This window comes from Festucalex cinctus, chromosome 12 (genome assembly GCF_051991245.1).
Source record: "Festucalex cinctus isolate MCC-2025b chromosome 12, RoL_Fcin_1.0, whole genome shotgun sequence".
NCBI lineage: Eukaryota > Metazoa > Chordata > Actinopteri > Syngnathiformes > Syngnathidae > Festucalex > Festucalex cinctus.
Genome location: NC_135422.1, coordinates 5,053,112 through 5,070,628, shown reverse-complemented (window position 1 = coordinate 5,070,628; position 17,517 = coordinate 5,053,112). Strand labels below are relative to the sequence as shown.

Here is a 17,517-nt window from a genome sequence, read left to right as displayed (position 1 = left end):
GATACAGTTGCGTATTAGGGGGCTCGGAGTCTCAATATAAACATACCATCAAGGTAATTAGATTACTGTGTGTGCGTAGTAACAAGTAGGGTCACAGTGTTTAAGAATGATTGGCAAGTATCATTTGTTGGAACAGATTATTTTTATTGACCCACTGCTATGGACAATATAACATAACTTATCTCAACAATAAACCTTACAATAATCAGCAAACATTTACATGACAATGTGTACAAACATGTACAAACTAAAATTGAAAGCTGCATTCCCCTCGAACAGAAAATAAGTGTACTATTGAATAAAAGTATATAAAGGAAAATGTGTGCAAATGCAGCACATACGTACTCAGTTGTTTAGTAGAACGAGGGGATGCAGCTCAAACAGGACTCCTCTTGTTTTTGTCGTGTCCTGAGCGACATCCATTTTGAGCGAAGGCTCAACCTGTAGAAAAAAAAAAAAAAAAAAAGAGCACAGCGCAATAATGAGGTATAAGTTCAACAACACGTTTCAAAAGATAAATAAAAAAAGGACTAATGGCTACCATACCATGTTCCACCTGCCCGCATGTTCAGAGTACACTACAGTGACAGCTTCTCTAGCATGGGACTTCGTGAACAACCTAAACAAAACAGGTAATGAATGTCTTGTTTTCGTTAAACTTCGGACAAAGTGTGCAGGAGTGTGGGCGGGACCTAATGAGCCGTTGGCGACAGTCCTCCCGTAATTGGTCTATCTTTTCCGTCGACAAGTGCATGGTGCCACTCGACCCTTCACACGCCAGGCTGTTCATTGCCACTCGCAAGGCATTGATCTGAAGACACCCGTACACCAAAAAAAAAGTCATAACAGCTGAAAAAGTGACAACACTGGAAAGTCGATTGTATTAGTCCTCTTCTTGCAGGTGAGATTCAAGTCTACATTTTAGGAATTTCATCTACTGGTATTCATTGCTATAAGTTGATCCATATATTTTGTTTATCTTTTCTTTCATGTTAATAAGGATACAATATATGCATAGATGTACTTCACAATTCTGAACAAATTATACCATTTACAGTTGCAGCTAAAGTTTTATTTATTTATTTTTTTTTTTTTTTTTTGTGGTGGTGGTGTGGCAGGAGGTGTGGTGTCCTCTCTCTCACATTGAGGAAACATTTTTTTACAGCGTCTGTGACTCCAATGTGATGATGTGTTAAATTTGTATTGAGCATTGGAATTTAGAGCCCGTTGATGGAACAATTATGGGTACGAATTTCTCTTCACGGCGACCGTTTTTTGGCATGTTATTTTGACCAACATCAGTCTTGCCAACCCTGAATCATTTCCAGGCTGATGAGACTCCTTCAGTTCTCCATTTCCACTTTGAAAGACTTTGAAACGTCTTCCGCTCCGCTGGGGCCACCGAGACACGTGACTGAATCCTGCTCATTGATTGGCAGAATGAGGACTTTCATCGCTTCCAACTACTTTGGAGTCAATAAATGGACCTGTTGGTGTTTTCTATTGAGACACTATTAGTATTAAGACTCGCTAATGTAAAATTACATCGTGAAAGGAACTTTGACAATAATATCAATGATGATATGTATTGCCCAGCCGTACATGTAATTATAGTGTAGTGTGAGTAGCGGATAGCATAAATCCTATGTTGGGCTTGTAAGATTAAGCTACCGTGTTGAATCGGAGATCCAACTTCAGGAACAGAGGTGATTAAAATTCTAACGTTGTGTAATTTACATGCATCCTATGCAGTATCAATGTCCTGATTTACCAGAGATTTTTGTAGCCTTAAGTAGCCAAAGGAGAGCAGACTGATAGTAGTTAATGTGAATTTGAGGAGGGACGTGCCACCCACCGTCCCCAGTGCCATATGTAATAATAGAGAACTACATGAGTAAAACCACTTGCATATCTGTGCGTCAATGAAAACTAAGCATTATTGCCTTTTTTGGATTCATAGTAAACAAAGCTTTGCCATTACCTCGGTGATGTCATCAAAGTCAAATTTGACATCAAAGGCCAAATCGATATCATGCTCTGGCAGGATGCCTTTTTGGGTTTCCTCGCTCCAGCCTAAACCACAGAGTGTGCCGGTGTAATGCGTCGTCTCTTCATCAGTTCTAAAAAGGAAATTGAAAAGAAGCTGAAATGAGTCTAGTAAATACTCCTCCATTGCTGGTTCACAGTCCTGCTATTTAATGCATCTTTTTTGTAGTTAATGTCTTATGTTGTTCCAAGTCTCATCCAATTCCATTCTTGCCCACTAGATGGCAGCACACAACTTCCTCTTAGATGGTGTGTAGATCTGAAAGCTGATGATGCACAAAGAACGTACAGACCTGGAAGTTGCCAGCACATGCTAGTTTTTGCTTTTAAATGCTACAGGGATCAACTGTAATAGGCTCATTTCTCAGTGTTCATTTTTGGGCATGATTATTGATGTCTAATGTGAGATAAGTTTGTAGTTGCTCTTGCTCTCTGAAATGTGTGTTCAAACGTCTGTTAAAGACTTGAAAAGAATGTTGCATGAATGGCATTAAAACATGCTTATGGAGTACTTCACGAGGGTATTTATCGTGGATTTCACTTATTACAGGAGTGGTCTGGAACTCAACACCCACAATGGTGGGAGTATTACTGCATATTATTTTGCTGTCCGTCAGTGCAGTGTGTCCATGTGAAACTAACCGCAACTCCATGATGGGGGTGAAGAGCATGGTGATTATGGCAGGTAGTCCAGGTATGTCTGGCATGAGGGTGGTGTCTTTAGGAAGTATGTTGTTCCCTGCAACACAATGCAGTAGTACTGTATTTAAACATTTAGGCAGTGGACAAGACAATGTTGCATGCTGTTCAGTGTCCATTCTTATGGTGGCATGATTTACATTTCTTATTTAGTCACCTGTAGGACTGATCAGCACGCTCCCAGCTACCAGCATTCGCTGGTGCTTGTAGTGAGGGTTTAGATTGAGAGCAACGTTGTTTAAGCTGTGGCGATCCATCAACACGGGCCTGAGAGAAAGACATGGCTTGATAATTAGCAGAGGCAACGACCTCTCGATTTGAACTGTGCCCTTAGGTATGACAGACGTACTTGGTGTACGTCTGGTGGTACAAGCAGTTGAACTGTATTTTATGAGGACTGCTTGGTCCATGCAGACGAACCTGTGGGGAGAACAATAATTTAGAACACCTCAGTGTTCATTTATCACTAGCGTTGTAGTGATTCAGAGCTTTTGTTACTCTTTCCGTTTTCGTTACCCAGATGGGATGCGGCCAAAATGATTAGTTTATGTTAATTAAAAAAAGTTAGGCTCCATTCAGAAATTCACTCTGATGCCCTGTGTTCAGGTGCTCTGCTTGGAGGAGCACATACATGTTAATCATATTTCAAATACGAAAAACCAAAATCTAGCTTGGAGACATGTTAAACATATTTTCTAGTTTGCATTTCATGTTTTACAAGACACAACAAGACGCCGCAACACTTCCTGAGATGTCTCTCGCTTTCAATTTCAAGTTAACATTTTTATGTCATTAGATTTTTTTTTACTATTGCATGTTTTTTTTTGGGGGGGGGGGAGACTTTGCTGACAAATGCCGATTATGGGTGCACACATTTCATTTAAAACATAAAAACAACTTTTGGCATCTTGGGTTTAGTTCCTCTTAAATCATATCTTGCCTTTGTCCGGGAATAAGGCGTGATCTTGGCAAAATGAGAAAGGAGGCAGTCTATGAGCTCCTTCTCCTCTTTCTTGCGATCCTTCCAGGAGCTGCTGACGGAATTGGGGACATACATGCCTGTTTTGATGTCTTTGTACAGAGAAATCAGCACCTCATGGTTTTGCTGCAGGGCAAAGATGACAAAACAGACAGCATCTTAAAATATCCATTGGATCTGCAATTGAATATAGGAGTCCATGTCAAAAGACACACTTGAACTAAATTGTTGGAACCCCTCTGTTAATTGAAAAAAAAAGTGACAAGTAGCGGGTCTGCTGTTTGGTGACAACTTTGACAAGGGGTGCACCACACTGAACCGCAGATATGGAATTTGCCACAAGAAATAAGGAGCCACAAAGCTCCAGAGAGGTTTTTTTTTTGTGTTTTTGACAGGAGTACCAACAATTTTGTCCATGTGTGAAGATTTTAATAGTTCTGAACTAGCACCACATTACTACAAATATTGCGCTTTCTAGTAGTTGACTTCTAAATGATGAGTTACCTTGGAGTCAAAGCTTTCTTCAGCATGGATGGCGTAGCCTTCTTCCACAAAGATGTCGACTAGGCTTCTGTTTGTGGTCTCAGTGCCAACGAGCAGCTGCACACGCATCACTTCGTGGAGAACAGAGTAGAGCGACACGATGACAGAGTGGCCTTTCACCAGTGCCATGAATCGATGACGGGCACGGCTGCTCCAGTGGTTGCCAAATATGATGGACTCCGCTGACGGACGCATTTCTATCACTTGGAACTCCTGAGCCTGAGAGTAAGAGAAGGGCAGTTGTCTTTTTGTTCACTAACACACCGGAAAGTGAAGAGTTGAGTGGTAAGTCATACTGTTGATACCTGGAAGGGGTGAGACTGGAGGTCAGATGGGAGCTCCCGCAGGCTGTTGCACTGGACAGACACTGTGTTGCCAAAGTCCAAGAAGAACACCTGCAGAAGAAAAACATCCTTTGCTTGAGTCTACTTTCATGTGGAGCATGTATTATTAGCATGATGCACTTTGCCTGTTACATGACCTCAATCTACAAAAACTGTCAGTACTATGGAAGTGTGATATGCTGATGACATGAGGCAAGCCATAAAACCAGTTTCTATACCATTTGTGCTCATTACAGTCATTGATGAGAAGACTTATTCCATCTGAGAGAAGCTGGACCATAGACTGTTCACAAAGCCAATCGCAAGGCATATAAACAGACAAGAATTCACACAATCAATGAACCTAACATGCATGTTTTTGGAATGGGAGAGGAAGCAAAAGCAAGTACAGCCACTCCGTCACTACTCGATTAGGAAATCATTCTGAGAAACTTGTCATCTGCGGCTACCTCCACTGTGTTTCCACGTATGTGCAAGATCTTGGCCCGGTAGTAGAGGCTTTGGTCATTTACATCAGAGTAAGGCGCCAAGCAAAGAAAGTTGGGATAGAGCGACACGGTCACAGGCTGCAAGGTGCGCATGTTGATCTCTCCTGTTAGTTGCCGCTGCTTCTGCAAACTATCTTCATCCGCCCGGAATCCCCAGAAATGACCCACATCCACCACCTGCAGCAAACGCATCCACATATTAAGACAGCCCAGTGTGGTTGAAATATCATGATGGGGAAGAGTGCAGACCATAGTGACGTTCACCACAAAAGTGAGGTTGGGGGGCAGTTTGTCTGGGTCAAGGGTGCTGTTCACCACTCCCACAGGCAGGACTAATTGGCTTTGTAAGTCAACATTCACCCTACACAGCATCACACAGACAAACTGTCAGCGTTATTGTGCTGCCACTTGAACAAATCAATTCTGCCTAACTTGCATTACAAATTCTGATTTTTGTCAAATCAAGTTTTAAAAGGTTAATTCCTGGAATACTTGAACAGATCTATACCGTGCATATTTCAAGTGAGATATACGTCTGTTCCCAGCACAGTATTCTATTTGGTCTATGGGGTAGACAGAAAGCTCCAGGGTAGGTTTCTGCTGGGCCAGGAGGAGGGCGAGCGACACCTCAGGAAGTGCTGCAGAGTCCTGCGATGTCTTGTAGAATTCCACATATGCTCTGTGCACACAAACACACAACATTTTTAGTCATAGTGTCGCCTCTTTTTACATTACAAAAAATAAAAAATAAATACTTTCATATTTCACTACCTGGAGCTATCAAAAGCAATGGCTTTGACATGTCCACATTGGCGGAACAGAGACAGCAGCTGCTTGTAGTAAAGAAAACTGTACGGAGGAAGGTTCCTCACCTGGGCACAACATGACACAGTATTAACTTCCTTATTGGTTACATGTAACAGCTATCACGCTCCACTGGCTCAACTCCAAAACATAACTCTCCATGGAAGAACTGAAATGTATTCCAGCAAGTTCAACATGTTCTTACAGCATATTATTTAATATTCTGAGGTGGCTTCCCCTGAACTTGAAAACTGATAATTGTGGTCTAGAACAGCTGATCTGAATTTGTTCAATGAGGTTTGAGTACATCTCACATTAGATGTAACCTTTAATGGAGTCCCGAAATGTAGAACCACCATGGAAACAGACAGAAACGTGTCAAGTTACTTTAATAATTCCTCTGATTATGTGACTTTCACATCTCGGGCTGCGTGTTGCATTATGGGTGCGAATTATTTGGCCACCAAACAGTATTAAAAAATAGCAGAAAGCAATGACAAAAGCTGTGATGTGATCCATTTTAACCAGTGAAAAGTTGATGTTTTTTATTTAATATATTTTAAACATGCATAGCCTGTATCATGTGATACTCTGTATACTGACCGTCCTCTGGTAGGACACTACATGGGTCACAACTGGCACTTAAGACATTCAGACTGTTGATTAAATGCAAAGTTGTGAATTATTGTAGGATTTTCTTATTACTGGTTGATATGTCATGTCTATGTTTTATGTTTCCTGTCAAGGGACTACGAATGTAGATTAGCTGTATGATCACTTTGGTGCATTTATACAGGTATTGTACCAGTGGTCATCAATTGTGCATTGTCCCTTTCAAATAAAAAAAGAAAAAATAAATAATACAGTTAAGCGCTGAATGACATTTGGCTGGATGCGCACACCGTACCCGGAGTAAGGTACAGGTAGGACATTTCTTTAGTGAGGGGTGAAGATGCTAGAAGGTTCTAAATGATCAGGCCATTTCTTGATAATAAATTGCCTTCACGCATGTTATATATTGCTACGTATATGGCCAGAATGTTATGATGAAGATAAATGACTGTTTGATGAAAAGCAATATTACTGTTTGATCCTACTTTTATTTGGGTATGGCAGCATATTCTAGATTCAGTTGTGTCTCAATATTGATGGGATCGTGAACAAGTTCAGGTGCCTCAGGTGGGATTTTGAATGATTTCCAGATTTTTTTCCAAGAGTGACCAAGTAAGATTGTTTTTCTACGTGGCTCTTTTACAGATAAATCAGGGTTAACTTCCTCCGAGTTTTTACATAAACTAAATGCTGGAATACTCCTCAGCTCAATAAGCAATAAACAATATTTGACGGCATACCATCACTGTCGTTTTCGGGTTTAAGCCATTCAACTCTCTAGAAGCCAAATCTTCATCAATTTCCCCCTGGAGAAAGTAGTTGGGGTAGTAGGCACCAGCAATGACAACCTGTGTAAGAGAGGTCCATGCATAGTGAAAGTCATCACATCAGCAGTCGTAAAACTAGCTTGTGGCACACACCACACAAGTCACTTCAAGTTATGTTACAAACCTACAAATTATTTCAAATCCAACACACCATTGCACCATTCATCTGTTGTAATACTAAGCGGTGAAAAATAAAAGGATCAGAGTTTCTTCATCATCATCATCAACATTTTCATTTATTTCAGGCAATAGTGTACAGTTGAACACAGCAGCAACAAGTCACTGTAGTTTCGTAATATGAACAGAAAAATATAAATAAGAGAAAAGAGAGGAATTGATTCTGCCTGAAAGGGAAATTTGACGGAAGAGTGCGTGCACACAGGGGAGAATATGACCCGAAGCGATCAAGTCCATCACAAACCTGAAGAATGAACTTCTGTGTGTGGATGCTGGTGTAGTCTGAAGGCTGGGTGTTTTCTGGCACACGCATGTTGAACTGTTTCACGCGTTCTTTCAGCTCAAAATACAACTCTGCAACCTGGATAGGGAGATTGCGGTAAAGGGATAAGAGCTGATCCTGGGACTTCCAGCTTGTCCCATCAGGGGTTGCCAAAGGGAGGCCATTTCATGATTTGTGTATTACAATTTTTACTATAGTTCAAATATAAGACCATGAAGTGAATCCTTTGATAAAAAGGTACCTCTCGGATCCTCTTGATTTGAATGAAGTTCTCTTTTCCCCAAGCCAGTTCATCCTGAGTATAGAGGACAACCACACAGGACACCAGCCACATTAATAACTTTAAAAATCTGCATAGTAAAGGACATCTTCACAATATGTGGAACAGGTGACCTCAGTTTAAAAATTAAAAAAAAAAAAAAAAAACGAAAAGGTGTCAGTTTATTTTCAGTTGTTTTGTGCACCTTCAGGTTTCGCAGCTGTCCTTGATTTTTGGAGGATAGCCATGCCTAACAATAGGGAAGGAATGAGAGAGAGTAAATCCCTTAAAATACAAAAGACGTTTTATTTTGCAATTAATTTGGCATTTTAGCATTACCTTGAAGGTGTTGACAAAAGCTATGGAATCACTTTGGCTTCCTTGGGCAAAGATCAGCTTGCTCCTATAAATGCAAATATTCAGAAGGTAAGGTGAATTTCAGGCTTAATCTGCGGCTTGATTGTTTATAAGATTTAAAGAAAATAAAGTGAAGTGACAGTGAAGTGAAGTGATTTCTTATGTGGTCATTTACTCGAGGTCTGTTGATGGAAGTGGAAACATGGTTTGACGATATATGGACATACAAGTATGTGTGATAAGAAATGGCTACTCTACAAGTATGAATTAGACCGGCGATCTTCACAAACTTAACTTATTCATTTGGGAGAACATTTTTTTCCCCAACAGATCAACATAGGGGCTGCAAAGACTACAAAGTATGCCTCAGTGACTCACCTGTGACCGGCAAGCTGCTGCATTGAAGGTATGGCAAAGAAACTCTTCATAGAGTTGCAAGCAGCTGACGACAGAAGTGGTTGTTAGTGTAGTTTGTGTAAGAAGCATACTGTACTTTACTTTGATACAGTAAAACTGAAGTCTTTAATAGGATAAAGTGGACAGGCTGACCTATGATGAGACACTCATCTAGACAACCGAAGATGTGGCCCAGGACAATCATCTTGCCAAGGTACAGGTCCACAGGTAAGTGGGCCAGCACACGGCCCAGGAACGTCAGCTCACCATCCTCGTTTTGATATTTACCATCCTGTTTAGCAGACAGGGCCCCCATCTATAGAGCAAAAGAGAATAATGTCCCAAGTGGTCATGACGTATTGAAAATCTGTCTCACTTCTGTCCTTACATTGAGGTCTTTATTTCAAAACAGTAAAAACTGTTTTGATCAACAACAAACTTCTCCGATAACACTAATAACTCTCGTCTCAGAAAGAAAAAGAAAGAGAAAGAATGAAAGAAGAAAGAAAGAATGAAAAAAAGAAAAAAAAGAAAAGAAAGAAAATGAAAAAGAGAATGAAAGAAAGAGAGAAAGAAAGAAAAAAGAAAGACAAAGACAGTAAAAAGACTAAGAGAAAGAAAGAAAAGAGAGAAAGAGCGACAGAGAGAGAGAAAACTTCCCCAAACGCACCCACCTCTTTCAGTTCAAGCACAGTTCTCATAATCTCCTTGAGGTTGGGGGGCGAGGGAGCTGTCGAAAGCAGGGATCGAGGGTCCCCCATGTTCAGCAGCTTCACCTTGAGCAGTATGTTGGACAGGGGGGCAAGCTGAAAGGACACACAAGGCGCATTAAGATGGACACCATGAGGGTGCCATGACCGATCAAACGTGCATACCAGCATTTCAGGGATCATGTAGTCTGGGATTTCATCTCTCCAGAAGGCTTTGCTGACAAGTCGGTAACAGTAGCCCTTGGAAACTCGGCCCGCCCTTCCTAACAGAACAAAAGAAGAGCTAGAGGGCATACGTTACTGCACTTACAAATATTAATTAGTAACATTTCCACTGTACCTCTACGTTGGTTACAGTTGGTCTTCGATGCCCATGTGAGACGCAGAGATCGGTAATTGGTTTCCTTGTCACAAACCAACTGACGGGCCAAGCAGAAATCAATAACTGCACAGAAAGGAAAAAGTATTGAAACCGCTCTTATGTTGAAAATTTAATACTTGGTCGCATCCAAAATAAGGTGGGATTCGATCCAAATCTTGAGGGTTAGACCACAATGGGTAAGAGAGGTAAGATAACCTACCATATTTGACATCGGGCACAGTCACTGAACTTTCTGCAATGTTGGTTGACAGAATGACCTGCAAAAGGTCAGAACAACATTAGAATAATGAACTGACAAGAAATAAGAAGCATGACAATTGTACCTTCCTGTATCCAGGCACGGGAGGCAGGAAAACTCCATATTGTTCCTCCATCGTTACAGTGGAGTGAAGTGCAAAAACCTGCAACCTAAAGAGACAAGCACACCCAAGCTTCTTAATTGGGGTTAAAGTGACGAAAATGACTGAAAGACTGCTCGATTTGGTGCATGTCATCATCTCAAAACTGATTCAATTGTAAAATAATTCATAGAGAATGTATAAAATGACCTCTTGTTGCCCAGCGCGGACAGAGCTTGCTGCATATATCGGATTTCGTACAATCCGGGCAGGAAAACAAGGACACTGCCTCTCTCTGAAAGGCTCATGCCGCCTTCTTTCTCTGCAGCGCTGCTAACACACACACAAACACTACACCACTAAATCTGCATATGAGGTTACCAAAATGCTGTTTGTAATATTGGTACAACGAGACGATACCTGGTATTCTCGCCCTCCATCTTATCAAAGTTATCAATGAGGTAGATGGCAAGGTTGTACATCTCAGTTGAGATATAGGGGTCATCTAAGCGTGCAGAGTCCAGCTGGCAAAGAGAAGCATGAAAACGCACTAGGAAACGATGACCGAGGAAAGCAACAGCATCAGCAAGAATTCAGTATGAATTTGCACCCAGAGGTGGGCATTCCGTCAGTACGGTGCTGAAAGGCATGCGTTTTGAAAATGCCCACCTCTGATTGCACTGTGTACAGACACAAGTCCTCAAGGTCGTCCAAGTAAAAGTCCTCAATGCCGTAAGGTGCCCCCTCCACCTCAAACACATAGGCTGGGCTCATCTTTCCACGAACAGGGGTGCTGAAGTACTCTGCAAATTGTCTGCAGTTGATGGTGGCTGACATGAGGATTATCTGGGGGGGAAAAAATGGCTACGGTTAATTAAGGACAACTCGATTAACTGCACAGAAATCCATAGATCGTGTTTACCTTGACGTAACGAGAGTTGGTGTTAAGGAGTCTCCTCACAATCAGCAAGAGAAAGTCCATCTCCTCAGTACGCTCGTGAACCTGAAGCAAGAGTTGTTTTATTTGTCCAAATTTTCAAAGATTTGAATCATTTCGATTTTGATACGATGTTTATGTACCTCATCAATAAAAATATGAGAGTACTCTGTGAGGGTCTTGGCATTAACCAGTTTTTCCAGCAGCACTCCTGTTGTCATGTAGATTAGTCGGGTGTGCTCAGTAGCCATCTTCTCCAGTCCAACCTAAAACGAAGATATGAAGTCACACACTCTAGTTTATGAATAAGGTTATATTCAACTTCCTCACGTGCAGTTCATAGCTACAATATATCCGATTTATACCTCAATGTACCTCCTGGTTTACCTTAATAAATCTATAATTCCTACATCTATTATAGACTGTGGAGTTGATTTAACCACATGTACAGTACATACGTAACCAAAATGTGATGTACAGGGAGTTGGGATGATGACGCACGTCAGAGTGACTAGAGAACAAATCCACTGCTGCAGGGAAATACATTTTAGGAGAGAGCTTTCCATTCAAGCAGAGCATAACTTGAACAAAATAAAAAAGGGTAGGAATGGAAGGAATATTCCTTAAAGCAAAAAACCAAGTGCACAAATTGAACATTAATGGCTTAAGATAGCAATGTTCACTGGTAGGGCTCGAAAATGTGGCCAATTTGGGCAACCAGGTGCTCTAATTTCTCACGTCTTTATTCTACAACATGCTCTGATGTCAAACATGTTGCTTTGATATGCACGTCGTTAGCAAATTAATGTTACTTGACACTTATTCTTAATCACATGGAAACCTCACTTCACATACTGTACTGTAAATCAGATTGTGGTTGATTTGAAAAATACATGTCGCACCGACCTGATATCCAACCAGACTACCGCAGGTACACTTTCTTTGAGTGGCGACCCATCGAGCAATACTGGTGGCGCCAATTTTGCGTGGTTGCGTGACCGCAATGTTGCAAGAGGCATTTTTGTCATTGTAGTGGTCCAGAATGTACTGTGGCAGCTGGGTGGTCTTGCCACTGCCTGTGGCTCCTCGAATAATCATGACAGAGTTGTTTTCTATGAGAGAAATCAGCTGGAAGGGAGCACAAGCACGCACGCGCGCACACATTAGGCTGAATTTAAAAAGTCAGACAGCAGAGCAAATTGATGTGGTTATTTAATAAATACCAAGGCTAAATGGAAAATGCAGTACTAAACCTATGAATTTGAAATTCTGCTCAAAAAAAAAAAAAAAACACACACCACATTTTATTCTTAAGTGATGCTTAAGTCCAGGGGAGAAAAACCCCCAACGTGAATGAGGTCTCACACATACACACTGAAGCTCTGTGCAAACAGAAAATGGACTTGACATTTTACCTCCTGTCTGTTTTTGGTAATGGGGAAGCTGGAATACTTGGAGCTTGCAAGTGGAGGAGGGCTGCTTCCTAATGATTCAGATATTAAGAGCATCAAATTGTGCATTGCTTGTGATGGGAAGAAAATGGTCCACTGAATCATGTGATTTGACAACTGCATAGAAATGTTCATACTCACTTGGTTGCTCATCTTTTTTCTTATTCACACTTGAAGTTGTTAGGTCATCTTTATCAGGACTGGTAAGAGAAGGAGCATGTCACCTTTACAGACTTTTTTTTTTTTAAGGGCACACTTTTGTTTAGATAAACTTGACACTTAATTGTGAATATCATTGCACACAGAGACCCAGAAAGTGAAACTGCAAATAGCTCATGAAACAAATTATGGATCATATGATCACTTTGCCATTACTTGGATAAATGCGGCAATTCTAAAGCCAATACGTCATTCACGTAACTCCGAGTAATTGTAACAGACAGCAAGTGAACATTAACAGTTTGATCCTGAATAAAGTAAGATCCAATTGGCATTAAAACCAGGATAAATAGCAGTACCAATTTTCTCCAGGATAAAACAATCAAACTACATGTTGAGAAGCACACAGGTTAATATTTACTCAATCTGGAAGACAAACTAACCACAAAATTCTAATTCACCATCTCTTATTTTCAACTCCCTTTTTCTTTGCTTTGGCCAGAGCTTGAGCCTTTTACCCTCACTTGCCCCTAGCAAGGGGAGGCACAAACCCTGATGGTACCACAACATGCACACGCCACACATCCCCCCCTCTTTCCTTCCTCTGCCTCACTGGTGCAAGCACAAAGCAGCTGACCGAGCGGAGGCGACAACCCTCGCAAGCCACAGTGTGACTAACTCTCTTGGAAGACGGCAGGACAACATGCATTGGCATTAATAGTGGCAATAACAGACTAACTACAGCACAAAACCTTGGACCGGACCAGCAAAAGATGTAGAGGACCGTTGTAGGAGCTTTTATTCCGCGGGACTTGTTTGCAGTTTTGTAAGTATTGATAAAGATCAATCTTGCTTTTTATTGTAAGTTCTAACAAAACAGTCGTTTTATACATTGTACACATATTATACACATTTAAAGCTTCCTTTGGCTAACTGGCTAGATTTAAGTTTGAAGTAGAGCTGTCACTATTTAATATTTTTAGAATCGATTATTCCATCAATGAATCAAATAATCAGATAAAATTTTACTTTGCCTTGTTTGTTCCCCCCCATTTACTATTTGTTCATCAATTATTATTTATTTGGTATTATTTTTTTAGTAAAGCAGATGTTCACAAATGTCTTATTTTCATGGAGCACAAAAGATCTGTTTTCATGAAAACATGAAAACATGATACTTTACGTAGAAAATATGGCTTCAAATATTGTTTCTGGTACTTGGGAAAAATGTTCAAGGGGATTGAAAAAACATGAATGTTGGTTTTGCTTGAGAATTAAATGAGAATGAGAATGAAAATGATTAAGTCGATTATCAAATTAATCGACAACTATTTTAATCATCGAATAATCATTTGAAACCATTTTTAATTTAAAATTGTCCAAATCCTCCGATTTCAACGTATCAACAGTAATTGCTCACTGATTTCTGTAGTCCTTCATGAAAGATTATCTTATATGTTTAATCAAAATAAGACACTTGCAAACATCTGTTGGAAAACAATGGCCGAACCGGTAACATAGTACATCTATACGCCCCCCCCCCCCCCCCTTTTTTTCCTTTTTTTTTTTTAAATCACCAAACGGAATTAATCCATTATAAAAAAAATATTTGATGGCGACAGCACTAATTAAAAGTTACCAATGAAATTGATAATTATTTTCTGACACCTCTAATTTGAAGTGACATTCAAGGATGGCTAAATTGTTGTTTTTACAAATTGTCTCACAGGCTCATCCATTCCTATTCAGTGTTTCAGTGGCTATGCCATTCTTCAGATGGCCAAAATGGTCCCATGACCCATCCACAAAGACTGAAACCTCATCTCAGAGCCTCCCTGGGGACCGAGCGAGCCACGAGTTGACCCGCGAGCTTTTATGGCACGAGCAGGAGCGCGAGTACACTGCCAGGATGCTGGAGATGGAGCACAGGCTTGCCCGCAGCGCCGTGGATCACCCATGTTTCCAGAGGTGCCCCAGGTGGAAGACCCTCATCCCCGCATCAGAGCTAGACCAACTGGAAGTGCTGTGCGCCAGCATCCCGCCGGTCCACGCTGCAGCAGCGCTCTCCAGGTGTTTTGTCGAAACTACGCCATCCTCCGAGATCCTCACATTAAGCATGCTGTCAGCAGCAGATAGCCGCTTCGCCATCAAAATGCAGCCTGACAGCAGGCGAAGCGCACATGCGCCAAAGGGGGGGAGGGGAGGCAGAGCAGGCTGACAACAAAGCCACTGCGTGTTAATGTCACACTATCAGGTCATGTGAACATGAGGTGAAGGTGAAGAAGTGCCTTAAAGGCATCACGAGAACAGATTTACAGCATTTCCAAGAACAATTAGATCAGTGACTGAATGGTTGACTTCAAAGTTGTTTTCATTTTAAAATATATTCTTTCCTAAACTGTAGAGGAATTATTTTCTTAAATCTTCTTATTTCTTTATTATTCTTAAAATAGTGTTTTATAAGTTAATTATGTAAATAAGTTGTTTTAGGACTGAGCAATTAATTGAAATTCAATTACAATTATTACACTCGACAATTACAAAATCAGCATAATTGTAACAAAAATATAAATAATTTTAAGTTGTTTAAATTTATACATTTGCATCTTTTTTTACATTTTAAAATAACTAATTTAATAAATGTTATTTAATCCAAAAGGAACTTGCTTAATAGTGTTTCAAATAATTGTATTTGTCTTAATATTTTTTTTACGTTTAAACAATCTTGTTTTGTACCAAAAATTAATCGCAATTTCAATTACCAAAATAATCGTGATTACTATCTTCTTCATAATCATGCAGCCCAAAGTTGTTTAGTTGTACTTGAGTGTCTGCTTCATTTTGAGTATACGGTAATTTACATTTTCTATTGCTCCTACTGTATTGAGCAGCCAGATCCCACTTAATGATGGTTACTTTGACATTGAGAAAGTCTTTTCAGGATTTTTGTTTTTTAATTCCACAGGTTTCGTGAGGTACTTGCAGCCAGCAAAGTGATGCCATGGGAGCTCGTCACCGTCTTCAAGCTGGTACTGAGAGACATCGACCAAAGAAAGTGTGGCGAACAGTGCAGCCACTCGGGGAAGACGAAGCAGCTCCCCACATTGGGGTTATGGACAAGCCGCAACAAATTGGAGCAGCATGTTGTCAAAGCAAGCAAGAGTGATGAAAGGCTGAGGGAGGAGATCCCGACTGTGTCTGGATATGTGGACAGAGCAATGCGGTACGCCAGTTGGCTCAGAGCAAAAAGGGAGTGGGAACTTCCATATTATTATCCAGTTCCCATAAGGCCAACTGAGGCATGTAATACACCTACAGGACACTTTTCTCAATGAATATGTGGTCTTGATTAATTTGTAAATGATGTCTTCTGGGTAGAAAACACATTCTGCTCTTAATATCAATTACCTACTTGTGTTCAGTAAACCCTCGCCAATTTCCAACTTACCATTTATTAAACTTTCCATCCAACATAAATTCTACTTGAACATACACCTATATTCAGCTTGCCGTGTATTTTTGTGCCCTTTCTTTTTGAAACACCTTACCCAAACGCCCTGTTCCTTCTCAGGTGCCATGTTAGTGAAGTTGTCAGAGTTGGCCACCAGTTAATAGCGGGCCATCTTAACAGCAACCAGCAGAGTGATGCAAGAGTCCAGTAGAGGTCCAAACAATCAGGCAAAGCTGTTTGTGGTGTTATAACCCGAAAACGAGCAGTGGGAAACTTCTCAAGATGATGCAGGGAACTATCTTCAAACTAAAGATACAGTTGTTTTAAATTGGTTGAACCCATGTATTACTAAATATACATGTATTGTAAATATAAATATGTAATAAAATTACTAAAATGAAAGCAATATTTGTACTTGTGTATACATACACACATACCGGACATATGTATACACACAAACTATTTACACACAAATACATATTAATGTGCTTTTGCGTGCTTTCAAAATGGCGGCATTTGTCATGAACAGCATTCGAGCATTTAAAAAATATATATACGTTTCTTTTCCCCATCAGTCATTTCTGTAAAGAAAGACAAATTTGATATTTCTTGTGTGCGCGACATAAAAAGCAATACATAAAAACATGTTCTTAAAGTAGCACATAAAACTAGCGCACCTGCGGGTAAAGACCCAACAAGCTAGCTATGGTTTTGTTGAACTTTTTCACGCTGAAAAACGATCCTACCTAGTCTCATTCGACGACGTCTCAGACAATTTCTTTTCGGCCACTTCTTCTGTGAGCTTAATGTTGGCAAACGTCGACCCGGAGGTGAACCAGTTGGAAATTTGCTCGGCTGTGAAAACGTCCGCCATGGTGCTGCTTGTTAAGATGTCTGTGGGTTACCGTTCCGGCAAGGTCACTGCGGTCTTTAGGCGCGAGACAGTCACGTGACGTCGGTCCGAACTACGCAGATGTCAATTTAGCACGTTGCTGCAAATTTGTTTGGAAACGTATAGAAAATTGGAGAAGTTACTGAAAGGCTAAAATTGCCGCGTTTCGCCTTTAAATGATAATGTAATTTGTATCGCAGTTAGAAAAGCGTAGCTGCAAAAGTATACAGTGTTTCTGAGTCGCGTTTGTTCGCTGGTCTGATTGGGAAGTTACAAGCTGACGAACTCTGCAGTAACCCGGATGCGCGGCCATATTGGAGATATTGACGTAAATCCATCCAATGGGCAAGCCAATGGGGAATCCAATGGGGAATCGTGCCGTT

The 17,517-nt window shown here is 40.6% G+C and overlaps 2 protein-coding genes across 3 annotated transcripts; one reads left to right on the top strand and one right to left on the bottom strand.

Annotated features, from left to right (window-relative positions):
• Nucleotides 1-120: 120 nt before the first annotated feature.
• On the bottom strand, nucleotides 121-17,430 carry tdrd9 (tudor domain containing 9). 2 transcript variants are annotated; one of them, XM_077539361.1, is made up of 35 exons: nucleotides 16,989-17,430; nucleotides 12,774-12,832; nucleotides 12,597-12,664; nucleotides 12,088-12,309; nucleotides 11,325-11,447; nucleotides 11,167-11,247; nucleotides 10,914-11,090; nucleotides 10,665-10,768; nucleotides 10,455-10,577; nucleotides 10,230-10,314; nucleotides 10,106-10,163; nucleotides 9,865-9,969; nucleotides 9,690-9,787; nucleotides 9,489-9,620; nucleotides 8,968-9,130; nucleotides 8,797-8,860; nucleotides 8,401-8,464; nucleotides 8,267-8,311; nucleotides 8,044-8,097; nucleotides 7,764-7,880; nucleotides 7,256-7,363; nucleotides 5,871-5,971; nucleotides 5,608-5,778; nucleotides 5,349-5,460; nucleotides 5,061-5,276; nucleotides 4,573-4,662; nucleotides 4,229-4,486; nucleotides 3,686-3,850; nucleotides 3,095-3,165; nucleotides 2,903-3,012; nucleotides 2,689-2,785; nucleotides 1,982-2,120; nucleotides 693-811; nucleotides 547-619; nucleotides 121-441 (listed from the first exon to the last, which is right to left on the bottom strand). In XM_077539361.1, exons 1-35 carry the CDS (start codon nucleotides 17,114-17,116, stop codon nucleotides 346-348), a joined length of 3,996 nt encoding a protein of 1,331 aa, XP_077395487.1. In that variant the 5' UTR covers nucleotides 17,117-17,430; the 3' UTR covers nucleotides 121-345. The 2 variants fall into 2 exon arrangements, with proteins under 2 accessions (XP_077395487.1, XP_077395488.1); XM_077539362.1 differs by having other exon boundaries at nucleotides 10,455-10,574.
• On the top strand, nucleotides 13,299-16,561 carry rd3l (RD3 like). Its single transcript, XM_077539363.1, has 3 exons — nucleotides 13,299-13,617; nucleotides 14,521-14,861; nucleotides 15,757-16,561. The coding sequence occupies exons 2-3, from the start codon at nucleotides 14,554-14,556 to the stop codon at nucleotides 16,124-16,126; spliced, it is 678 nt and encodes a 225-aa protein (XP_077395489.1). The 5' UTR covers nucleotides 13,299-13,617; nucleotides 14,521-14,553; the 3' UTR covers nucleotides 16,127-16,561.
• Nucleotides 17,431-17,517: the final 87 nt, after the last annotated feature.

Bases quoted from the DNA above. Each gene is read 5' to 3' on its own strand.
- rd3l (XM_077539363.1), top strand. From the start codon at position 14,554: ATGCCATTCTTCAGATGGCCAAAATGGTCCCATGACCCATCCACAAAG. The intron at 14,862-15,756 runs GTGTTTTGTCGA...TTAATTCCACAG, and splicing joins GCTGCAGCAGCGCTCTCCAG to GTTTCGTGAGGTACTTGCAG.
- tdrd9 (XM_077539361.1), bottom strand. From the start codon at position 17,116: ATGGCGGACGTTTTCACAGCCGAGCAAATTTCCAACTGGTTCACCTCC. The intron at 11,091-11,166 runs GTAAACACGATC...TTTCCCCCCCAG, and splicing joins CCAACTCTCGTTACGTCAAG to ATAATCCTCATGTCAGCCAC. The intron at 5,461-5,607 runs GTATAGATCTGT...GATGCTGTGTAG, and splicing joins TCTCACTTGAAATATGCACG to GGTGAATGTTGACTTACAAA.